This window comes from Rhincodon typus, chromosome 6, assembly GCF_021869965.1.
Source record: "Rhincodon typus isolate 14 chromosome 6, sRhiTyp1.1, whole genome shotgun sequence".
Classification (NCBI taxonomy): Eukaryota; Metazoa; Chordata; class Chondrichthyes; order Orectolobiformes; family Rhincodontidae; genus Rhincodon; species Rhincodon typus.
The window spans coordinates 55,333,002-55,351,602 of record NC_063337.1 but is presented as its reverse complement, the minus strand read 5'-3'; the positions used below and the strand labels follow the sequence as shown (position 1 = coordinate 55,351,602).

At 42.7% G+C, this 18,601-nt stretch overlaps 1 protein-coding gene across 3 annotated transcripts in view; it reads left to right on the top strand.

The window, feature by feature from the left end:
* rab30 (RAB30, member RAS oncogene family) overlaps positions 1-18,601 on the top strand; it is a 71,402-nt gene that overhangs the window by 29,420 nt on the left and 23,381 nt on the right. For 2 of the 3 annotated variants that reach the window (XM_048598307.1, XM_020531485.2), the window contains exon 2: positions 7,792-7,892. In XM_048598307.1, coding sequence (XP_048454264.1) covers positions 7,800-7,892 — 93 coding nt within the window. In that variant the 5' untranslated portion in view covers positions 7,792-7,799. Of the gene's footprint in view, positions 1-7,791; positions 7,893-8,253; positions 8,336-18,601 lie in introns of those variants that run through there. The other variant, XM_048598306.1, reaches the window with a different exon arrangement.

Sequence of the window (18,601 nt, the reverse complement as noted above, 5' to 3'; positions counted from 1 at the left end):
AGGATGTTGTGAAACTTGAAAGGGTTCAGAAAAGATTTCCAAGGATGTTGCCAGGGTTGGAGGGTTTGAACTATAGGGAGAGGCTAGATAGGTTGGGGCTATTGTCCCTGGAGCATCAGAGGCTGAGGGATGAACTTTCAGATGTTTATAAGGTCATGAGGGGCATGGATAGGCTGAATGGCCTAGGCCTTTCTCCAGCGTAGGGGAGTCCAAAACTAGATGGCATAGATTTAAGGTGAGAGACTTAAAAGGGACCTGAGGGGCAACTTTTCCCATTGCAGCTCATGCCATACATGCACCACCCTCTGCATGAAAGTGGTGGAGGCTGATATAATTGCACTATGTAAAAGGCATCTGGATGGGTATATAAGTAGGAAGGGTTTAGAGGGATATAGGCCAAAAGCTGACAAATGCGACTAGTTCAATTTAGGATCTCTGGTTAGCATGGATGAGTTGGACCAAAGAGCTGTACAACATGGAAACAGACTCTATGACATGCACTATTCACCTTCCCTTCCCAACCCAACAGTTAGATCTGATGGGCACACCTGAGAATGTGAGTAGTTGCATTTGGCATTGCTGTAGGGAAATTAATTGAGGTGCTGTTTTTGTCCCTGATCTGCAGTATTTTGCTTTTATGTTTTGCAGCATGTCCATATAGTAGGAGGTTAGAAATCTCCACAACAGTGAACTTTGTAGGCACTTCTCTCAGCAATTCACTGTTGGCTCAAAGCCTCTGGAAGCTGCCATTTTAAATGACCAGCAAAGTATTTTTTGTATTGAAAGGAAAGTATCATTTTCAACAATTTATAATACTTCTTGTTCTCCTGTGAGCATGACATCAGAATGGCATGATTTCTAGTTCTCTAGATATAAAGGCCAACTTCCTTCTGATTGTTCTTTGTTTGTATCATTTTAATGATCTTTTGTATATGTGCTGCTAAAGTCTCTTAGGACTGCTGATGTTTCTACACTATTTAACATTTAGAAAGGTCTAAAGAGAATATCTCATTGCTGATATCTCCATTTGTTGTTTGTGTGTTTTTAGAATATCTTTCTTTAATCACAGAATATAATGTACACTTTAAATTTTTAACTGGAGAAAATCAGGTAATTCTAAGTTGTGAGACTATTCTACTTAAAAGATCGGAGAATCTTCAACAATGCATGACCTGATGGAAGACAGAAAATGGAAACATAGAAACTAATCCAGTTTCCCATTGGTAAACACAAATCTCAAACCGGATTGGCAAACCACAATACCTGGTCAGAATGAATCTTGTTGAGGCTATAAAAAGTGAGGCAGAGCCATCACGGTAATATGGTAAATGGAGTTAGATTTCCTCTGCAGGCAGAGCAAAATGCTATCTAACCATCATTTACTTTGGCTACTTTATAATGAGTAGCAATCACATCAGATCCAAACAATTGCAGCTCATTATAAAGTAGCCAAAGTAAATGATGGTTAGATAGACTTCTTCTACAGGCAGAGCAAAATGCTATCTTCATTTACCATGTTGAATTTGGTCGAGGGTTTATTTCCGTTTGGATGTGGCTGGAAGAATGTCTAATTTTAAACTAGCGGAAGAATCGACAGTGGTCCTCACCAACTGCAGAGCAGTGAAGAGAAACAACAGATTAGCTTGGAAGTATTGAAAAGCAGCTAGAACAAAAGAGATCTGCTGACAAGAGATGGTAAATGAATGTTTACCTTTGAGAATAAATGGAGTTGAGAATTTGAAACAAAAAGTATCCAAAATACTGTGACATACATATGATTTACTTATGCAGGGAATAAGTTTAATATATTGTAACAATAGAGAATACTTCAGGGGCATAAAAAATAAATACATGGGATGTGGGCTATAGTGTTAACTTCTAATCATAATTTATTTGATTAATTTGTTCTATATGTTACGTTCTTAATGTTTTGCTTTAAAATCAAGTGAAATCTTGTGGCATAGTTTCATTTGTTAAAATGTGGTGTTTGGCTGTTCCTAACTGGATGACTTTTTACATTTTGTGTTGCATTGTCCATGTGAAAAACAATCATTTAGTGACTTTGGATATGCAATGCAAAATTTTTAAATACATCAATTTCCATGGACTGAACCTTCCCAAAAATAAAGTCTTACTTTTGTTGAGTTTCATGGAAGGTTTCTCATGAGCCTTAGCAAGTTTTTTTTTGTGCTGGCATCCCAAACCCTCGTTACGACCTATGCGCTACATCCTCTTAATGCCTTCATCATATTTTGTCACTTGCCACAGGCTTTGCTTGCCAATGCCAGGGCCTCCCAGGACTCTTGGCACGGATATCATCTTTAAAGACCAGCCATGCACTTGGTCAAGGGCTGGCAGTCTGTGGCTGCCCTCCATGGTTAATTTTATTTGCCCTGCAAGTGTTGGGCGGTTGGTAAATGCCATCTTACTTTGCTGGTGGGAGCCTGGAGGTCCTGCTGGATAGATGCTGATGAATGATAATAGTCTGATGGAAAAAGTAATGGGCTTGGGGTCACTAGGTTAATGCTGTGACTTTCATATCATCAATTCTTGTCATCTAGTTTCTGTGGTGAGTGGGAGAATGGGTAACTGCATATCAATAAGGTGAGATGACATAATAATTAGGATGTTAACTCATGCTAATTTAAAACTCTTGTCACTCACAAGCGAGAATCTCCACTTACCGTTCAACACTTGATTAGAAAATGGTACTTTTGCTCAGGACCCCGGAAAGCTCCACATTGCTGATCTAGCATGATTCTCCCAACTTTCTCATCAATGGCCATGTTGTTCAGGGTCTGGGAAGATTCCATCCCATGTTATATTGTAGATGAAATTTGAGGCTGCAAGTTTTAATAAATACTATGATTTGGAATCCATAATTAAGATTGGAAAATTGGTGGATTTTATATTCTTAAACCTAAAATTCTTGAAGTTCCTAAATACTTATATTTTGTACAAGATACTCCATCCTGTAGTTATTTAACACCCAAGTTGCACATTTGCATCTAGTGCTAGCGCAAGTGTGGCTTGTTCTCCTCTCCTCCTCTTGTCATTGTCTGTACTGTCCTGTCTGTTACCACCCTAAACCTTTGCCACTTCACATTAGCTCCTTGAATAAAATATTCATTTTTTGATATAAATTTTACCATTATGCAGAAACATAGCATTGTTAAATTGAGGCAGTTTTGATAACTCCTGTATTTAACATAAAAAACTGGAGTTACTAGGCTTTTTACACAAGGGGCCCTGAATATAGTCTAATATCCCCAACTTGACACAGGTTACTAATGAAAAGTGCAATTTTTAGGTTTGTGAATGACTTGACCTTGTATGTGGCCAGGCAATTTATACAATTGACCTACATCTTGAAAGAAGAGATGGGTGCTGATGTAGTGATGGTATAAGGAAATCTAAATAACATGATTGAGAATTGAAGGAACCTGAATATTCAAAAGAACCAAAAGGTCACTGTTGAAGCATTCAATGAAGATGTACAGATTTTGGAAAGGGATGGCAATTGGTTTCTGAAAGGCACATTGATTTGTCAAGGATGGAAATGTGGTATTAACTGAGGAAGAGGAAAAAGAAAACAAAGATCAAGTAGATTTATAGCTCTAATTTGTGCCATACAATCTATGACGAATAGATCATTCTATTTAGAAACAAACTGCTTGATTGTCTCTCCATAACTAGACTGTTACCTGTTTAGTGTAAACAAATGAAGTAATTGAGTGCCTACTGACAGTTTAGTAGTATTTCCTAACTGCCCCCAAGCTGCATGATATGCTCACTAATTTGAAACGGCGTCAAATGCATTTAACCTGCAGTCAAAATCCAAGTCTTTTTGGAAGAAGAATCTGTGCTTGCATGGAATCATTTTTTTTTCTATTTTACCTGCTTATTTACATGCTGTTACCTTTAAAACATTTTGGAAATGCAAGCAAAAGGATTGCTGAAAAGACCAATCTCAAAATTGCTTTTCATTATTAATTCTTAAATTTATGTATCTGGCAATTTTGTATTGGTTTGACAATTTTGGTACTTTGTGATCATTTTAAGATACGTTATTTATTCACTGAGCCCAACTTCAAATTTTAGCTCTTATCCAAATCTTTACCTGCCTCCTTTTGAGGCCCAGATTTGTTACGATATTTGAAACTGTATACCTCAGCATCCCTTGCAGCACAGGTAGAAGCTATCATTTTTTTTTTGAGTACTGTGGTGGAAACTTAGACTGGGATAATTGAGATTTGTGGTTTGGTTGCCATGCAGGTTTTCTCTCGCTCTCTTGCTCACTCTCTCTCGCCCTCAACAATTGTACAATCCGTTCCAGCAGTCCAGTGGGGCTGCGGAGACAATATCCAGGAGGAGTGACAGTAGCTCCAAGTGCAGCCATGTAGTTTTCTCATGGGGGACCATGTGCATTCTGTCACCGCCACCTCTGTGGCTGCCTTTTAGCGAGCTAGCCCATGTTCTGATGTCTACACTCAAATAATGCAGTCTGAAAGTAGGCTCTCACACCGAGAGCTGCTTAAGACATCGTACAGGGCCAACTGCAGCCTCTCCACACTAAGTCCGTGAATAAACAAATATTTCTGTGTACTGTTGAAAGTGTTGTTGGATAAAATTATTTGAGTTGTATAATACAGTATGCAGATCCTGACCCAGCCTCCAGGGTTTCAGAAACAAAAACTGAGCTGGAGAAACTCAGCAAGTCTGGCAGTATCCGTGGAAAGAGAAACTGTTAATGTTGGAGTTCAATATGATTGTTCTTCAGAACTCTGTCTCTACAAATGCTGTTGCATTGACTTTGACTGTTTGTTTGTTTGTTTGTTTGTTTGTTTTATTTACTTTGACACTATCTGAAATTTAAAAGTAAATATAGGTGAACTGTACCTTTTTTTTTTAACTTGGGTAAAACCCAAGCTTTACACTTGCCTGGACACTTTTTTAAAAAAAAATCTACATGCCACGGTCAAACTACAAGTGGTATCGAAATATTTACTCTCCAGTTTTATTATAAAAATAAAACTCTGGCCAAGTTTAGAAATAACTAATGAATAGATAAAAAATTTAATTGGACTCCTTGAGAATTTTGGCAGTTGGTATGATAAAACTACAAACTAATGCAGTGCACAAGTGATTCTTAAAATCAACAAAAATCATTCTAATAGCCCAGATCTTCCAATACGGTTGTTTGCTGAAGCATAGGCTAGAGAATCCGTGTCAGAATCATGCAGAGATCCTGATGTATCAGACACTGCAAGAATTGTCCCGGAAGTTGAAGCTTCCAATAGACAATTGTTTGTAATCTTCTGACATCCCCATTTCTGGGTTAAAATTGTACTGTGGAGGATTCCAACTTAAATACCTTTGAAAAGCTGGACCAACTCACTTGGTCTGGCAGTATCTGTTGGGGGTGAGGGGGGAAGAGAGAGTGAGAGAGTGTTTTTTTTGTTTTTTAACAGATTTCCAGCATCTATAGTATTTTGCCTAATTATCTTGATAGTTTTCTAGGAAAAATTAAAGGGAGTGAAACCAATACAGGTTGTAACTTAGAAAAAGCAAGGACTGCACATGCTGGAAGCTAGAGTCAGTAAATGTAGAACTGGAAAGCACACCAGGTCAGACAGCATCTGAGGAGCAGGGATGCCAATGTTTTGGGGCGAAACACTGTCAGGACCGGGGAGGGGGAGGGGAGCTCAGAAATAGAGAGGAGGGTAGGAGTGATGGAGATAGGTGCAAGTAGGGGCTTATTGTGGTTGGTCAGTGGGAAGGGTGGAGTAGACAGGTTGGGGGTGGAGAGATTTTGAAGCTGGTGACGTCCATGTTCATGCCATTGGGCTGTAAGCTCCCAAGGCGAAATATCAGGTATTGTTCCTCCAGTTTACGTTTGGCCTCACTGGCCTCCTCCACTGTCAAGGATGGACATGTCACCAGGGGAGTGGGAGGGAAGTTAGTGAATAGCGACCAGAAGGTCGGGTTGGTTGGTGCATACACAGTGCAAGTGCTTTGAACTAGTCTCCCCATTTTATAGAGGAGACCACGTCGGAGGCAGTGGATACAGTAGATGAGGTTAGATGAATTGCAGGTGAATCTCTGCTGGGTTTGGAAGGATTGTTGGGGCCTTGGACAGAAGTGAGAGGAGAGGTGTAGGGACAGTGTAGCATCTCCCGCAGTTGCAGAGAAAGGTACCAGGTGTAGTGGAGCTGATGAGGGAGTCAGTGACTGGTTCTTGCGGAAAGTGAACAGGGGTGGGGAGGGAAATATCTTTTTGGTGGTGGAAATGTCAGAGGATGATGCATTGTATTCGGAGGTTGATGAAGTGGTATGTGAGGACTAAGGGGACTCTATCCTTGTTGCGGGGGAAGAGGATTTGAGGGCAGAAGTGCGGGAAATGGGGGAGATGTGGTTGAGGGTATCCTTGATAGCAGAGGAGGGGAAACTATGGTCCCTAAGTTGGAGAATATCTGGGAAGTTCTAGATTAGAGCACCTCCTCCTGGAAGCAGATGCGGCGGAGGTATTGTCAGTATGGGATAGTGTTTTTGCAGGAGGTGGGTGAGAGGAAGTGCAGTTGAGGTAATTGTGGGAGTCAGTGGGTTTGAAATGGATGTCAGTGGTGAGTCTGTTACCGGAGATGGAGATGAAGAGGTCCACTAAGGGGAGGGAGCTGTCAGAAATGGTCTAGGTGTTGAATTTGAGGGCCTGGTGGAAGGCTTTGGCAGAGTTGATGAACTGTTTGAGCTCCTTGTGCGAGCACGAGGCAGCACCAGTACAGTCATCAATGTAGCAGAGGAAGAGGTGAGGGATGGTGCCGGTGTCGTTGTTGAAGAGGGACTGTTCCACGAATCCTGCAAAGAGGCAGGCATAGCTTGGGCCTATGTGGGTGTCCATGGCCACCCCTTTGGTTGTAGGAAGTGGAAGGAATCAAAGGAAAAGTTTGAGGGTGAGGACCAGTTCTGCCAAGCGAATGAGTGTCGGTGGAGAGAGACGATTGATTGATTGATTGGGCCTATGGGAGAGGAAGAAGTGGAGATTTTTAGGCCACTCTCATGGGGGATATGAGTGTACAGGGACTGAACATTTGTGGTGAGGACGAATAATAACCCCCACCTGCATCCATCTATCTTAATCCCAACCCCTTCTCCCTCTATTTATTGGTGTTCCCCTCCCCAGCCCTGATGAAGTGTTTTAGCCCGAAACGTTGACTTCCCTACTCCTTGGATGCTGTCTAACCTGCTGTGCTTTTCCAGCTCCACATTTATTGACACTGGCTGTAACTCCCAACTAGCTATAAAACTAGCCACCCCATCTCCCCCAAATTTACCACTTATCTGAACCCATTCAATTTGACTTTTTAAGCCCCCTCTTCCTCCACCACCACTACCCCAAAAACCCTACCGTTTGCTTACTTTTTTCTCAAGAGCCAACACAATGACTTTCAGACCTTTTTAATCATGCTCCTGTACATGATGACAAGGTTTTGTTCGGGAAGGCTTCTGCCTTAGAAGTTCAGCCAGAGAAGTACTCTGAACTAAATGGCAATGTTTCCTCTTAAATGAGGTTCTGACTCTGGAAGATTTGAGCCAGTATAATTTCAGTACAGTTCTTATTACTTATGATTATTAGCAATTCATTTCCCAGCAATATGGCTGACAAAATCTGCCAACTTGAGGGATTTTATTTTTGCAATGACTACTGTGATATTTTCCTTATTCAAGTCAGATAGCTGAAGAACCCTTCAGTCTTTGCTTAAGATGTAACCAAAGTTTCTTGTTCTCCTCTAGGTGTGTAAATGAGTATGGAAGATTATGACTACCTATTTAAAATTGTCTTGATTGGAAATGCTGGCGTAGGAAAGACTTGCTTAGTGAGAAGATTTACTCAGGTAAGAAAGTGGGGCATGCTGAATTGTAAAAGATCAAATTGGAGTTAATTTGGGATAAGAGAACAGGTATTGCATACTTAATAACTGTTGTTTTGATTTTTACAGCTTTGCAATTATGATTGGAAAAATTTTAAACTATAACATTGAATTAGCTTTCCTGAAAATGTATTTTGGACTTCTGAATGTAAACCTGAATATGTAGATTTGCCTCTTCAGCACTTGAAGAAGAAAGCACAATTTGAGCTCTTGAGAGCTTCAAATTGGTGTTCAATATTTTCATTTTGGTTTTGGACTGAACTGAATGAGTATTTGGGACTGAAGGAGATGGATGTGGCTTGATACTGTCCCCTTCCTTTTAAAGGGGTCTAGCAGACTTTCATCGTCACTCAAAGAACAATCATCTCTTTCTTTTTAGTGTTATGGGTCGACATCCATACGAGAAGGTAGGAAAATTAGTTTAGTGATTACAAATTTGTTTTTCTGCTATAATTTGTGTAGTAAGACATTGAAGACAAGGGGACTGAACAATAGGTCAGGTCAGGGCAGGTTTGGATGGTTGACCTCTGCACCAGATTTTTCTCTTGGTTGCTGTTTCTACTGTGCCTGATTTCAGCAAGATGATGGAAGAAAATCTAATCCTAGAACATAATCTTAAGATTCTTTGAATTAAATTGTCTTGCAAAGTGGTTTGCTTATAAATGTAAATACAGAATGTGAAATCTAACTGGAGTGGTACATAAGAATGTTCTCCTGTGCTGTTTTTCCTGTGTTTATCAATATTGATTTTATATCCATTTGTATATAATTCACACAATGTAACATGTATTGAGTTGTTGATTCCTCGAGTATAATTGTGTAGTTCTTATTACCTTAGCTATAAATTTTATGCTGTTCTAAGAGCAGGCCATTCATGTGCTCCACAAATGCTTCTTTATCTAATCCCATCTGCATAGGGTCCTATTCCCTATTCCTTACTCCCTCATGTACTTCTGTCTCTTCCCTTCACAGGGTCTGTGCTATATTGCCTCAAATACTCCATGTGGTATTTGTAACTGTGCTCCAGCTAAAAATATTGTCCTGAATTTTTCATTGTTGGGGACCATCTAAGACTTAAAGCCCTTGGGTTTAGACTTTCCCTGAAGAGGAAACACTTGTGGGATTTTTGACATGATGGTAGTGTTGCTGGGCTAGTAATCTAAATACCCAGGCCAATGCTCTGTGAACATAAATCTCATCTGCTGCTAGAATTTAAATTAGTAAAGAAATCTGGAATCAAAAAGACTCCCATAATGGTGACCATCTGGTTCACTAATACCCTTGAGGGAAGGAAATCTGTTTGTTTACCTTGTCTGTGCTACACATGATCTAGACCCCCAAAATGTGATTGGCTCTTACATGCCCTCTGTAATGGTCCAGTAAGTTAGTCAATTGTATCAAACAGAAAATTCGTAAAGGAATGAAACTGGACCGATGATCTGGCATATGAAATGAGAATGGCAAGCTATGACCTCTTGACTTGCAAACTCATTCTTGCCAACATTTGAAGAGTTGTGACAAAATTGGAAGAGCTATTCCATGGACTAGACAAGTAATAGCCTGACATAGTTATACCCGGTGAATTATATCTTATAAACAATGTACCAGACCACCTCCATAATGTTTTCTTCATTTGTTCATTGTGTGTAGGTTTCACTGGCTGGGTCAGCATTTATTGCCCTCGAAGGTCACGGTGAACTACTGACTTGAACTGCTGTAGTCTGTTTGGTGTGGATGCACCCACACTGTTGGAGAAAATTCTAGGATTTTGACCCAGCAACACTGAAGGAACAGTGACACATTTTCAAGTCGGGCTGGCGTGTGGCTCAGAGGGGATCTTTCTGGTTGTGGTATTCCCAGGTATCTGCTGCTCATGTTCTTCTAGGTGGAAGTTGTGGTTTGGAAAGTGCTGTCTATAGAGCCTTAGTGAATTTCTGCAGGGCATCTTGTAGATAGTACCACTACTTCATTGTGGTGGAGCAAGTGAATATAGAACATATATCTGCAGATTTGATGCAAATCAAGCAGGCTGCTTTGTCCTGGGTGGTATCAAGCTTCCTGAGTGGTGTTGCCATTGCATTCATCCAGGAAAATGGTAAGTATTCTGCCACACTCCTGACTTGTGCTTTATAGATGGTGGACAGGCTTTGAGATTCCTAGCCTCTGACCTGCTGTTGTAGCCATGATATTTATTTGGCTTGTTCATTTCAGTTTCTGGTCAATGGTATCTCCCAGTATGTTGGTAGTGGGGTAATTGCTGATAGTTGTTATGGAATGTCAAGGAGCAATGGTCAGATTTTCTTTTTTTGGGGAGGGTCATTGGCTGGCATTTGTTTGGTGCCAATGTTACATGTCACTTGTCATTCTGAATCTAGATATTGTTTGAGTTTTGCTGAATTTAGACTTGGACTTCTTTCTGAGGAGGTACAAATGGTGTTGAACATTATGCAATCATCAGTAGATACCTCCACTCCGAGACCTTTTCTGATGAAGAGAAGATCATTAATGAAGCAGCTGTAGATGGTTGTGCTTAGGACACTCCCTTGAGGAACTCTCTCTTAGAGATACTGTGGAACTAAAGATGACCTACCTCCAACAACCACGAACATTTTTTTTGTGCTAGGTTTGACTCCAAACACTAGTTTGGACCCAAAACATCAGCTTTCCTGCTCCTCTGATGCTGCTTGGCCTGCTGTGTTCATCCAGCTCCACACCTTGCTATCTCAGATTCTCCAGCATCAGTTCCTACTATCTCTGAATCAATTTTAACCCCACTGCAAAGTATCTTCTAAGGATGCCTACCTTTTGAAGAAGTCACCCTCCTCCCTCTGGAAAAATCTCAGTGGATCTCTCTCCCACTGCAACCCTCTTGTAATCTCTTCGGCCCTGAAACTGCTCGACCACGTCCTGAAGCAAACCAGGTACTACAGCTACGTTGCCTTTCTTAGTACCTGCCTACGGAACCAGATCATCCCCAATGGACTACAGTCTACATTCAGCCTTTCCTAATTTGGCCCCAACCGCAACGACCACTACATGCAGAACATTCAGATCCTTCAGAAACATTTCTCTCCAACTCCTGAAACACACACACACTCACAACAATGCGCCGGCATCTCCTGGCACTACAATCAAGCCTACCCCAGCTCATAGCCTCCCTCTCCCAGGCCTGCAAAGGACCTCTCATGTTTTTCATTCTTCGCAGGATCCACAACCTCAACTCACAATTTGACTCTACCTTACTGGAAACTATAAAAACCGTAAGTACACTAAACTTACTGGTGCCTGCCACCCAACACAGGCGTCTTCCAGCCCCCCCAAATCCCCAACCCTACCCAGGACCTTCCCCACAATGTGCCCGCTGCCATTGGCCATGTGCTCACTATCGGGGCACCCACGGATTCCACCGGATATACCACTTCCGGTACAGCAAACGCCATCGACACTGCTGCTGATAGCGCCGCCTCCGTTTCTGAGACCAACAGCACCACCAACATCGAAGACACACCTGCCGCTACTGCCAACATCAACAACTTGACGCTGACACCGCTCCGCCCACCGCCGATGCCGCTGCTGCTGTGCCCACTGCCTCCATAGCCAGCAGCTCCACAGTAAACACCAGCCCCCAGCCCTGCCGGGTCTTCACCATCCCAGACCTCCCCCTCAACTGAGGACGAACGGTCAGTCCTCCGTAAAGGACTCCCCTTTATCCCCCTCCACCCTAACATCAACGAATACCGCTCACGCTTGGACGTTGAACAGTTTTTCCGCCCCTCTGCGCTTACTACTTTAATCGCGAGCCTAACCCTCCCTCTACTGACCCCTTCTCCTGTTTCCAACACACCCCATCCTCCTGGACACCACCACAAGGCCTCCGACCCTCTCTCGACCTCTTCATCTCCGGCTGCCATCGAGACATCAATCGTCTCAACTTCTCCACCCCTCTCACCCACTCCAACCTCTTCCCCCACAGCACATGCAGCCCTCCGCTCCAACCCTAACCTCACTATAAAACCTACAAACAAGGATGGCGCACTGACCTCTACATCGCCGAGGTCAGGCGCCAGCTCTCTGACACCTCCTCCTACCGCCTCCTTGATCATGACCCCACTCCCGACCACCAAAACACCATCTCCCAGACCATCCACAACCTCATCACCTCGGGCGACCTTCCACCCACTGCCTCCAACCTCATCGTTGCCCAACACCACACCGCCTGTTTCTATCTCCTTCCAAAATTCTACAAACCCGACTGCCCTGGTCGACCCATTGTCTCCGCCTGCTGCTGCCCCACTGAACTTATCTTCGCTTATCTTGACTCCGTTTTTTCCCCTCGGTCCAGGAACTCCCCACCTACATCCGTGACACCACCCACGCTCTCCTCCACCTCCAAAACTTCTGATTCCCTGGTCCCCAAAACCTCATCTTCACCATGGACGTCTAGTCCCCATATACTTGCCTTCCTCATGCAGATGGCCCAAAGGCCCTCCGCTTCTTTCTGTCCTGCAGGCCCGACCAGTCCCCCTCCACTGATACCCTCCATCCGCTTAGCTGAACTTGTCCTCACCCTTAACAACTTCCCCTTCAATTCCTCCCACTTCCTACAGACAAAGGGAGTAGCCATGGGTACCTGCATGGGCCCAAGCTATGCCTGCCTCTTTGTAGGATATGTGGAACAATCCCTCTTCTGCAGCTACACTGGTCCCATTCCCTACCTCTTTCTCTGTTACACCGATGACTGGATCAGCGTCGCCTCGTGCTCCCATGAGGAGCTCGAACAGTTCATCCACTTCACTAACACCTTCCACCCCAACCTTGCGTTCACCTGGACCATCTCCAATACTTCTATCTCCTTTCTGGACCTCTGTTTCCATCTCTGGCAACCACCTGGAAACTGACATCTATTTCAAGCCTACTGACTCCCACAGCTACCTAGAATACACCTCCTCTCGCCCACCTTTCTGCAAGAATGCCATCCCCTATTCCCAATTCCTTCGCGTCCGCTGCATCTGCTCCTGAGATGAGGCATTCCACTCCCGGACATCCCAGATGTCCTCGTCCTCGTTTTTCAAGGACCACAACTTCCCCTCCTCAGTGGTCGAGAATGCCCTCGACCATGTCTCCCGCATTTCCCGCAACTCATCCCTCACACCCCCCCGCCCCCCGCAACAACAATTAAAAGGAAGAATGGTCCAGACCCAAAACATCAGCTTTCCTGCTCCTCTGATGCTGCTTGGCCTGCTGTGTTCATCCAGCTCCACACCTTGCTATCTCGGATTCTCCAGCATCAGCAGTTCCTACTATCTCTGAATCAACACCTAGCTAAGGTTGTTTGCATCTTAATGGCTATCCAGAGATGTGCCCAACTGTCAGTCAGGTCTGTTTTGAAGCCACAGGAAAAGGGTCACAACTGCTCCCCCACTCAACCCTGACTCCATCTTTTTTAGGTAACCTGTTCATACTCCATTTTAAAAGTAAAACTGCATATCTTTCTCGTTACCTTTTTTATGGATAAATGATGCAGGTTAAACCTTTTTTTTTCAAATTTTACCCCACTTCGCAAGTGTCACACCTGATCTGTTACTACTTGGCTCTTACATACTTCATAATAAAACTAACTATTATGAAAAAGAGTGGAGCTGTAAAGTATGGTAGTGTTATTTTCTTAGATGTGACAACCAGAACAATTAAATGGATTTCTGTCCCCATGCTATTTAAATATGGGGAAGCCATACCAGTCGGGGTTTTTATGGTAAATCGTGTGCTTGCATCATAAAGAAAATGGACTTAATTGAAATCAGTTTGCTGTAATCTTTCTATATGGTGGTTAGCTTTGTAATTATTTCTTTTCCTCTCATTCCATTGTCTCTTCGTTTGCTGAGAGACTTTGTACCGTGACACAATCATGCATTATGTGAGTCATTCTGTATTTACTGTCAGGAGAGCATTCTATTCCTCCTGGGTAAACTTGTGCTTCTATACAATTTTAAGATATTTCACTTGTTTGCAATGGTGTCCCACTGCTGTGATTATCCTTCTGTTAGTTTTTGGTGCAACACTTGAGTGCTGCTTTCAAACTAATATTTGTGTTCCAGATCAAGAACATCCAAGAGCTTAGTTGAGGAGGTAATCTGCCCAAAGGCCTCTCTAAATATCTTTGAAGTGTTTGTGAGTTAGATTATGGAGTAACTTGTCTTTTGAGATCTTTGTTTTATATTTTCTCTTTTCCCCAGGTACATTTCAGCCTCTCTCATCCACCTGATATCTATGGCATTAAATTTGGAAACTTATTCTGAAGGGTATTGAACAGGTGAACCTATCCCACAGTGCATCTAAGAGCTCTTGCTCTGCCTGCAGAGCTGATATTTAGCTTTGTTTTCAACTGCTATCTTTTTTTATCCTCTTGGCTTCCATTTTATATATTTTTTGTTGTACTTCTGAACAAGTGACAAAGATATGATCATAATGGTAATATTACTGAAATAAAGGTCAAAAGACAACAGTTCAAATTCCACGGTGACAGTGGGGGACTTAAATTCAATTAGCAAAATCTGAAATAACAAAGGCCTAACCTCTTTAATAATCAGTCGTCCTTACCCAGTCTACATATGACTAAAGACCCTTAATTCATTTTATATAAAACTGCTATTGGTAAAGTTGAAGAATAAAACTGGATGGATCATCTGGTATTGACCTGGGCACTGGAAACATCAAAGGCACACCCTGCCTAACTGATGTTAATACATGAGGACATCTGCTGAAATTGGTCGGACTGTCTAACAGAACAATCGGGTAACAACGTGAAGTTGCAATACTCTCTCAATTGTACCATACATGTAATGTGCTAGATTCTTCCATCACCGTCCTTTTGTCCTATCCCACTGGCAGTACAGACCTGCAGAATGCACTCGTGGCAGATGGAGAGGAAGATAATGAGTGGAAAATCTACTTGACCTTGTTGCCACCTGGCACCGATACATCTGTCCATGGTTGTATTGGCAGAACTGATCACTGCACAGCTCTGTCGTGCAGCATTTCAAATCCAATCTAGTAGCTCCCAACTGGGCATCATTGACCATCCACAGCTGCTGAATTATAGTCCACAGTGTGTGGCCTCTTGGCTCAGCATATTCTCCACTTGCCTTCATCATCACATCTTCTATTGCCATTTCATATTCCTCTAAAGAGGCCACGGTTATTTCCGGATCCCAATCCATCTTGATTCCAGACTCTATCATATATGCATAGAGCATTGAGATGAGTACATATCTTCTGCATGTACCACCTGCTGTACCTTATCACAAATGGGATTTACATCTCCCCATACCAACAATCACTTCTGGTGGCAATCTTATGGCTCTCTGTCATTAACCCATTAATCCAAACATGGTTAGCTGTCTCACTCTTAACTTCACAAGAACTCTTGGGAGGGCATCTGCCCATGTAATCCTTTGTTCCCTTAGGCTTCGGTGAAGCTGCTTTCAGGTCCAATTTCATTTCTTAACTTTCTTGACTATTAAAGACGGCAGGGCACATGGACTCCCTAAAGCCATGGAGTTTTACAGCCCTTCAGCCTATCATGTCCATGCTGGTCATCAAGTATCTATCTATTCTTGTCCCATTTTCCAGGACTTGGCCCATAGTCTTGCATGCTAGGACACTTCTATCAATTACCTAAATACTAATAAAATGTTGTGATGGTACCCATCAATCTGGCAAGATGGCAGTGGAATAGGGCTTCTGAGCCTCGTTCACTCCATCTGCTTTTCTTCTTGTTCCATTTCTTTTTTTCTTTTTTCCCTGTTTTTTTTTTCGCCCCCCCCCTCTCTTATTTTACTTACCTCTCATTGAAGAGTTCAGTCACAGCAACAGCATCGGCAGCAGAGAGTTAGCCCAGCATGGACTCAAGTGCAGCGGCATCGGAGGCAACTTTGGGTTCCCTGTAGCGTCTGGAAGCGGTGCCGGTGAGATTGGGCCCAGTACAAGATCCCCTGGCATCGGCAGTGGCTACATCAGTGAGGTGGACCCAAAGTGGACTCGTAGCAGCGACGGACTTGAGTTTGGGCTGGTGTGGTACCTGGCGGCATTGGTGGTGTCTGCAATGGCACAGTCCAGCAAGGACTCAGTGACGAGTGTCAGTGGAGGCGAGCGGCAGTGTGGCGAAGGGGACTCATGCTGGGGTACCAGGCCCATGGCGGAGCACTCAACAAGAAGGACTGTAAAGTTGAAACGCTTTTTAAATTTTCTTTTATATATTTCTGCCTTTTATATTCTATGTTTTGATTTATTTTTGTGTTTTAAGACGGCACCAGAAAGTGGCGATGCTACACAACACTTTTTTCACTGTATTTTGTTACAAAATACATGTGACAATAAACGAATCAAGTCATTAGCACCCTTTCAAGTGGGTTCCAGGTGCCCACCACCCTCTTGGTGAAAAAAATCTTCCTTAAATCCCATCTAATCTTCCTGATCCTTACCTTATGGAGGGATCATGAACTAGGTGGCAAAGTTTCTTCCTCCCTACTCTCTCTAAGCCCTTGATAATTTCAATTAGGTGTCCCCTCAACCTCCTTTGCTGTAAGGAAACACCTCAGCCTATCTAGTCTCTTTTTATTAAAAACTGAGAGAACTGTGGATGCTGTAAATCAGAAACAAAAGCAGAAGTTGCTGGAAATGCTCAGCAGGTCTGGCAGCATCTGTGAAGAGAAGTCAGAGTTAACATTTTGGGCCCAGCGACCCTTCCTGTTCTATGGAAGGGTCACCGGAGCCAAAACGTTAACTCTGGTGACCCTTCCACAGAACATGAAGGGTCACTTGACCCAAATGTTAACTTTGATTTCTCTTCTCAGATGCTGCTGAGCTTTTCCAGCAGCTTCTGTTTTAGTCTGTTTTCATAGTTGAAACACTCCAACCCAAGTAATATCCTGGAGAATCTCTTCTGCACCATCTCTAGTGCAGTCACATCCTTCCTATAGTGTAGTGACCAGTACTTCAGCTGTGGCCAAACTAATGTTTTATACAGCTCCATCATTATGTCCTTGCTCTTGTTTTCAATGGCACAATTTAATAAAGGCCTTCTTAATCACCTTATCCATCTGTCCTTCAAAGACATGTATGGACAAAGATCCCTCTGATCCTGGGGTTCTTCCATTTCAAGATGTACTCCTTGCCTTTTTAGTCCTCTCAAAATGCATCACTTAAGACTTTTCAGGTTTAAATTTCATTTGCCACACTGTGCCCATCTATCTCGCCTGTCTATATCACTCTGTAGTTTCAGCTTTCCTAATCATTTACCACATCAACTGCAAACTTTCTGATGAAATTTCTCGTATTCATGTCTAGATCAGTAATGTATACAACAAAAGAGCAAGGGACCTAGCATTCAAGCTCCATGGTACATCACTGGACTCTGGCTTCCAGTCATTAAAAACACCCTTTGACCATCATCCTCTGCCACTGAACCAGTTTTGAATCCGATTTGCCAAATTGCCCTGGATCCAATGAGCTCTTACTTTCTTGACCAGACTCCTTTGCAAGACATTGTCAAATGTCTTACCAATATACCTGTAGACTATTTCTACTGCATTAAGCTCAAAAGCACATCTAGTTGCCTCCATTTTTAAAAAAACCCAGTTAAGCTTGTCAGACACCAATCTGTCCCCTTGACAAAGCCATGCTGACTATCCTCGATTGATCCTTGCCTGTCTGAGTGGAGACTAATTCTGTCCCTCAATGTTTGTTTGTTTTCCAGATGTTTCCTTACCACTGATGTTAGACTGACTGGCCTGTAGTTTCGTTGGTTATCCTCACCACCCTTCTTGGATAATGGCGTTGTATTAGCTGTCCTCCAGTCCTCTTGCACCTCTCTCGTGTTCAGTGAGGATTTGAGAATGAAATGTCAATCTCCTCCCTTGACTCCCACAACTCCATAGCTCATTTAATTTGGGTCTAGGGACTGATGAAATTTAAGCCTGCTTAAACCATTTATACCACCATGATCTCTGATATGTTCAAGTATATCACATCCTCTTCCTTGATTTCTGTACCAATGTCTTCCCTGTTGTGAATACAGATGTTAGGTGCTCATTTTAAACCTTAGCCATGTCTTCTGGCTCTGCCCATAGTTTAGACACTTGCGTCCCCTGCTGGATTCCACTCATTCCCTGGTTATCTTCTTGCTCCGAATGTACTTGTGAATTGCCTTTGGGATTTTTCTATATTTACCTGCCAGTGTTTTCTCGTGCCCTCTTTTCGATTTTCCCCTATACCTTTTTGCAGTCACCCCCTCCACTTTTTCTATAAGTCTCTCTAAGGCTTCTCTTAACCTGAACACTCAGACACTACACAAGCTTCCCTTTTTTGTCCTTCTACAATCCCACATCATCTCCAATATCCAGAATCCTCTGGAATACATTCTTCACCTTTTACAGGAACATGTTTCCCTGTACTTTCACTATTTCCTTTCAGTTGTGCGTATAGATTTTCTTACAAGTAGCTGCTCAGTCCATTTTAGTCATATCCTGTCTTTCTGATCAATCTTTGACCTTTACCATGATTTACCTTCATTCTTACTGAGTTATGATCACTATCACTGAAATGCTTTCACTGACACTTGTACCAATTACAACAGAGTTAACGTTTCAGGTCCGGTGACCCTTCCTCAGAACTGA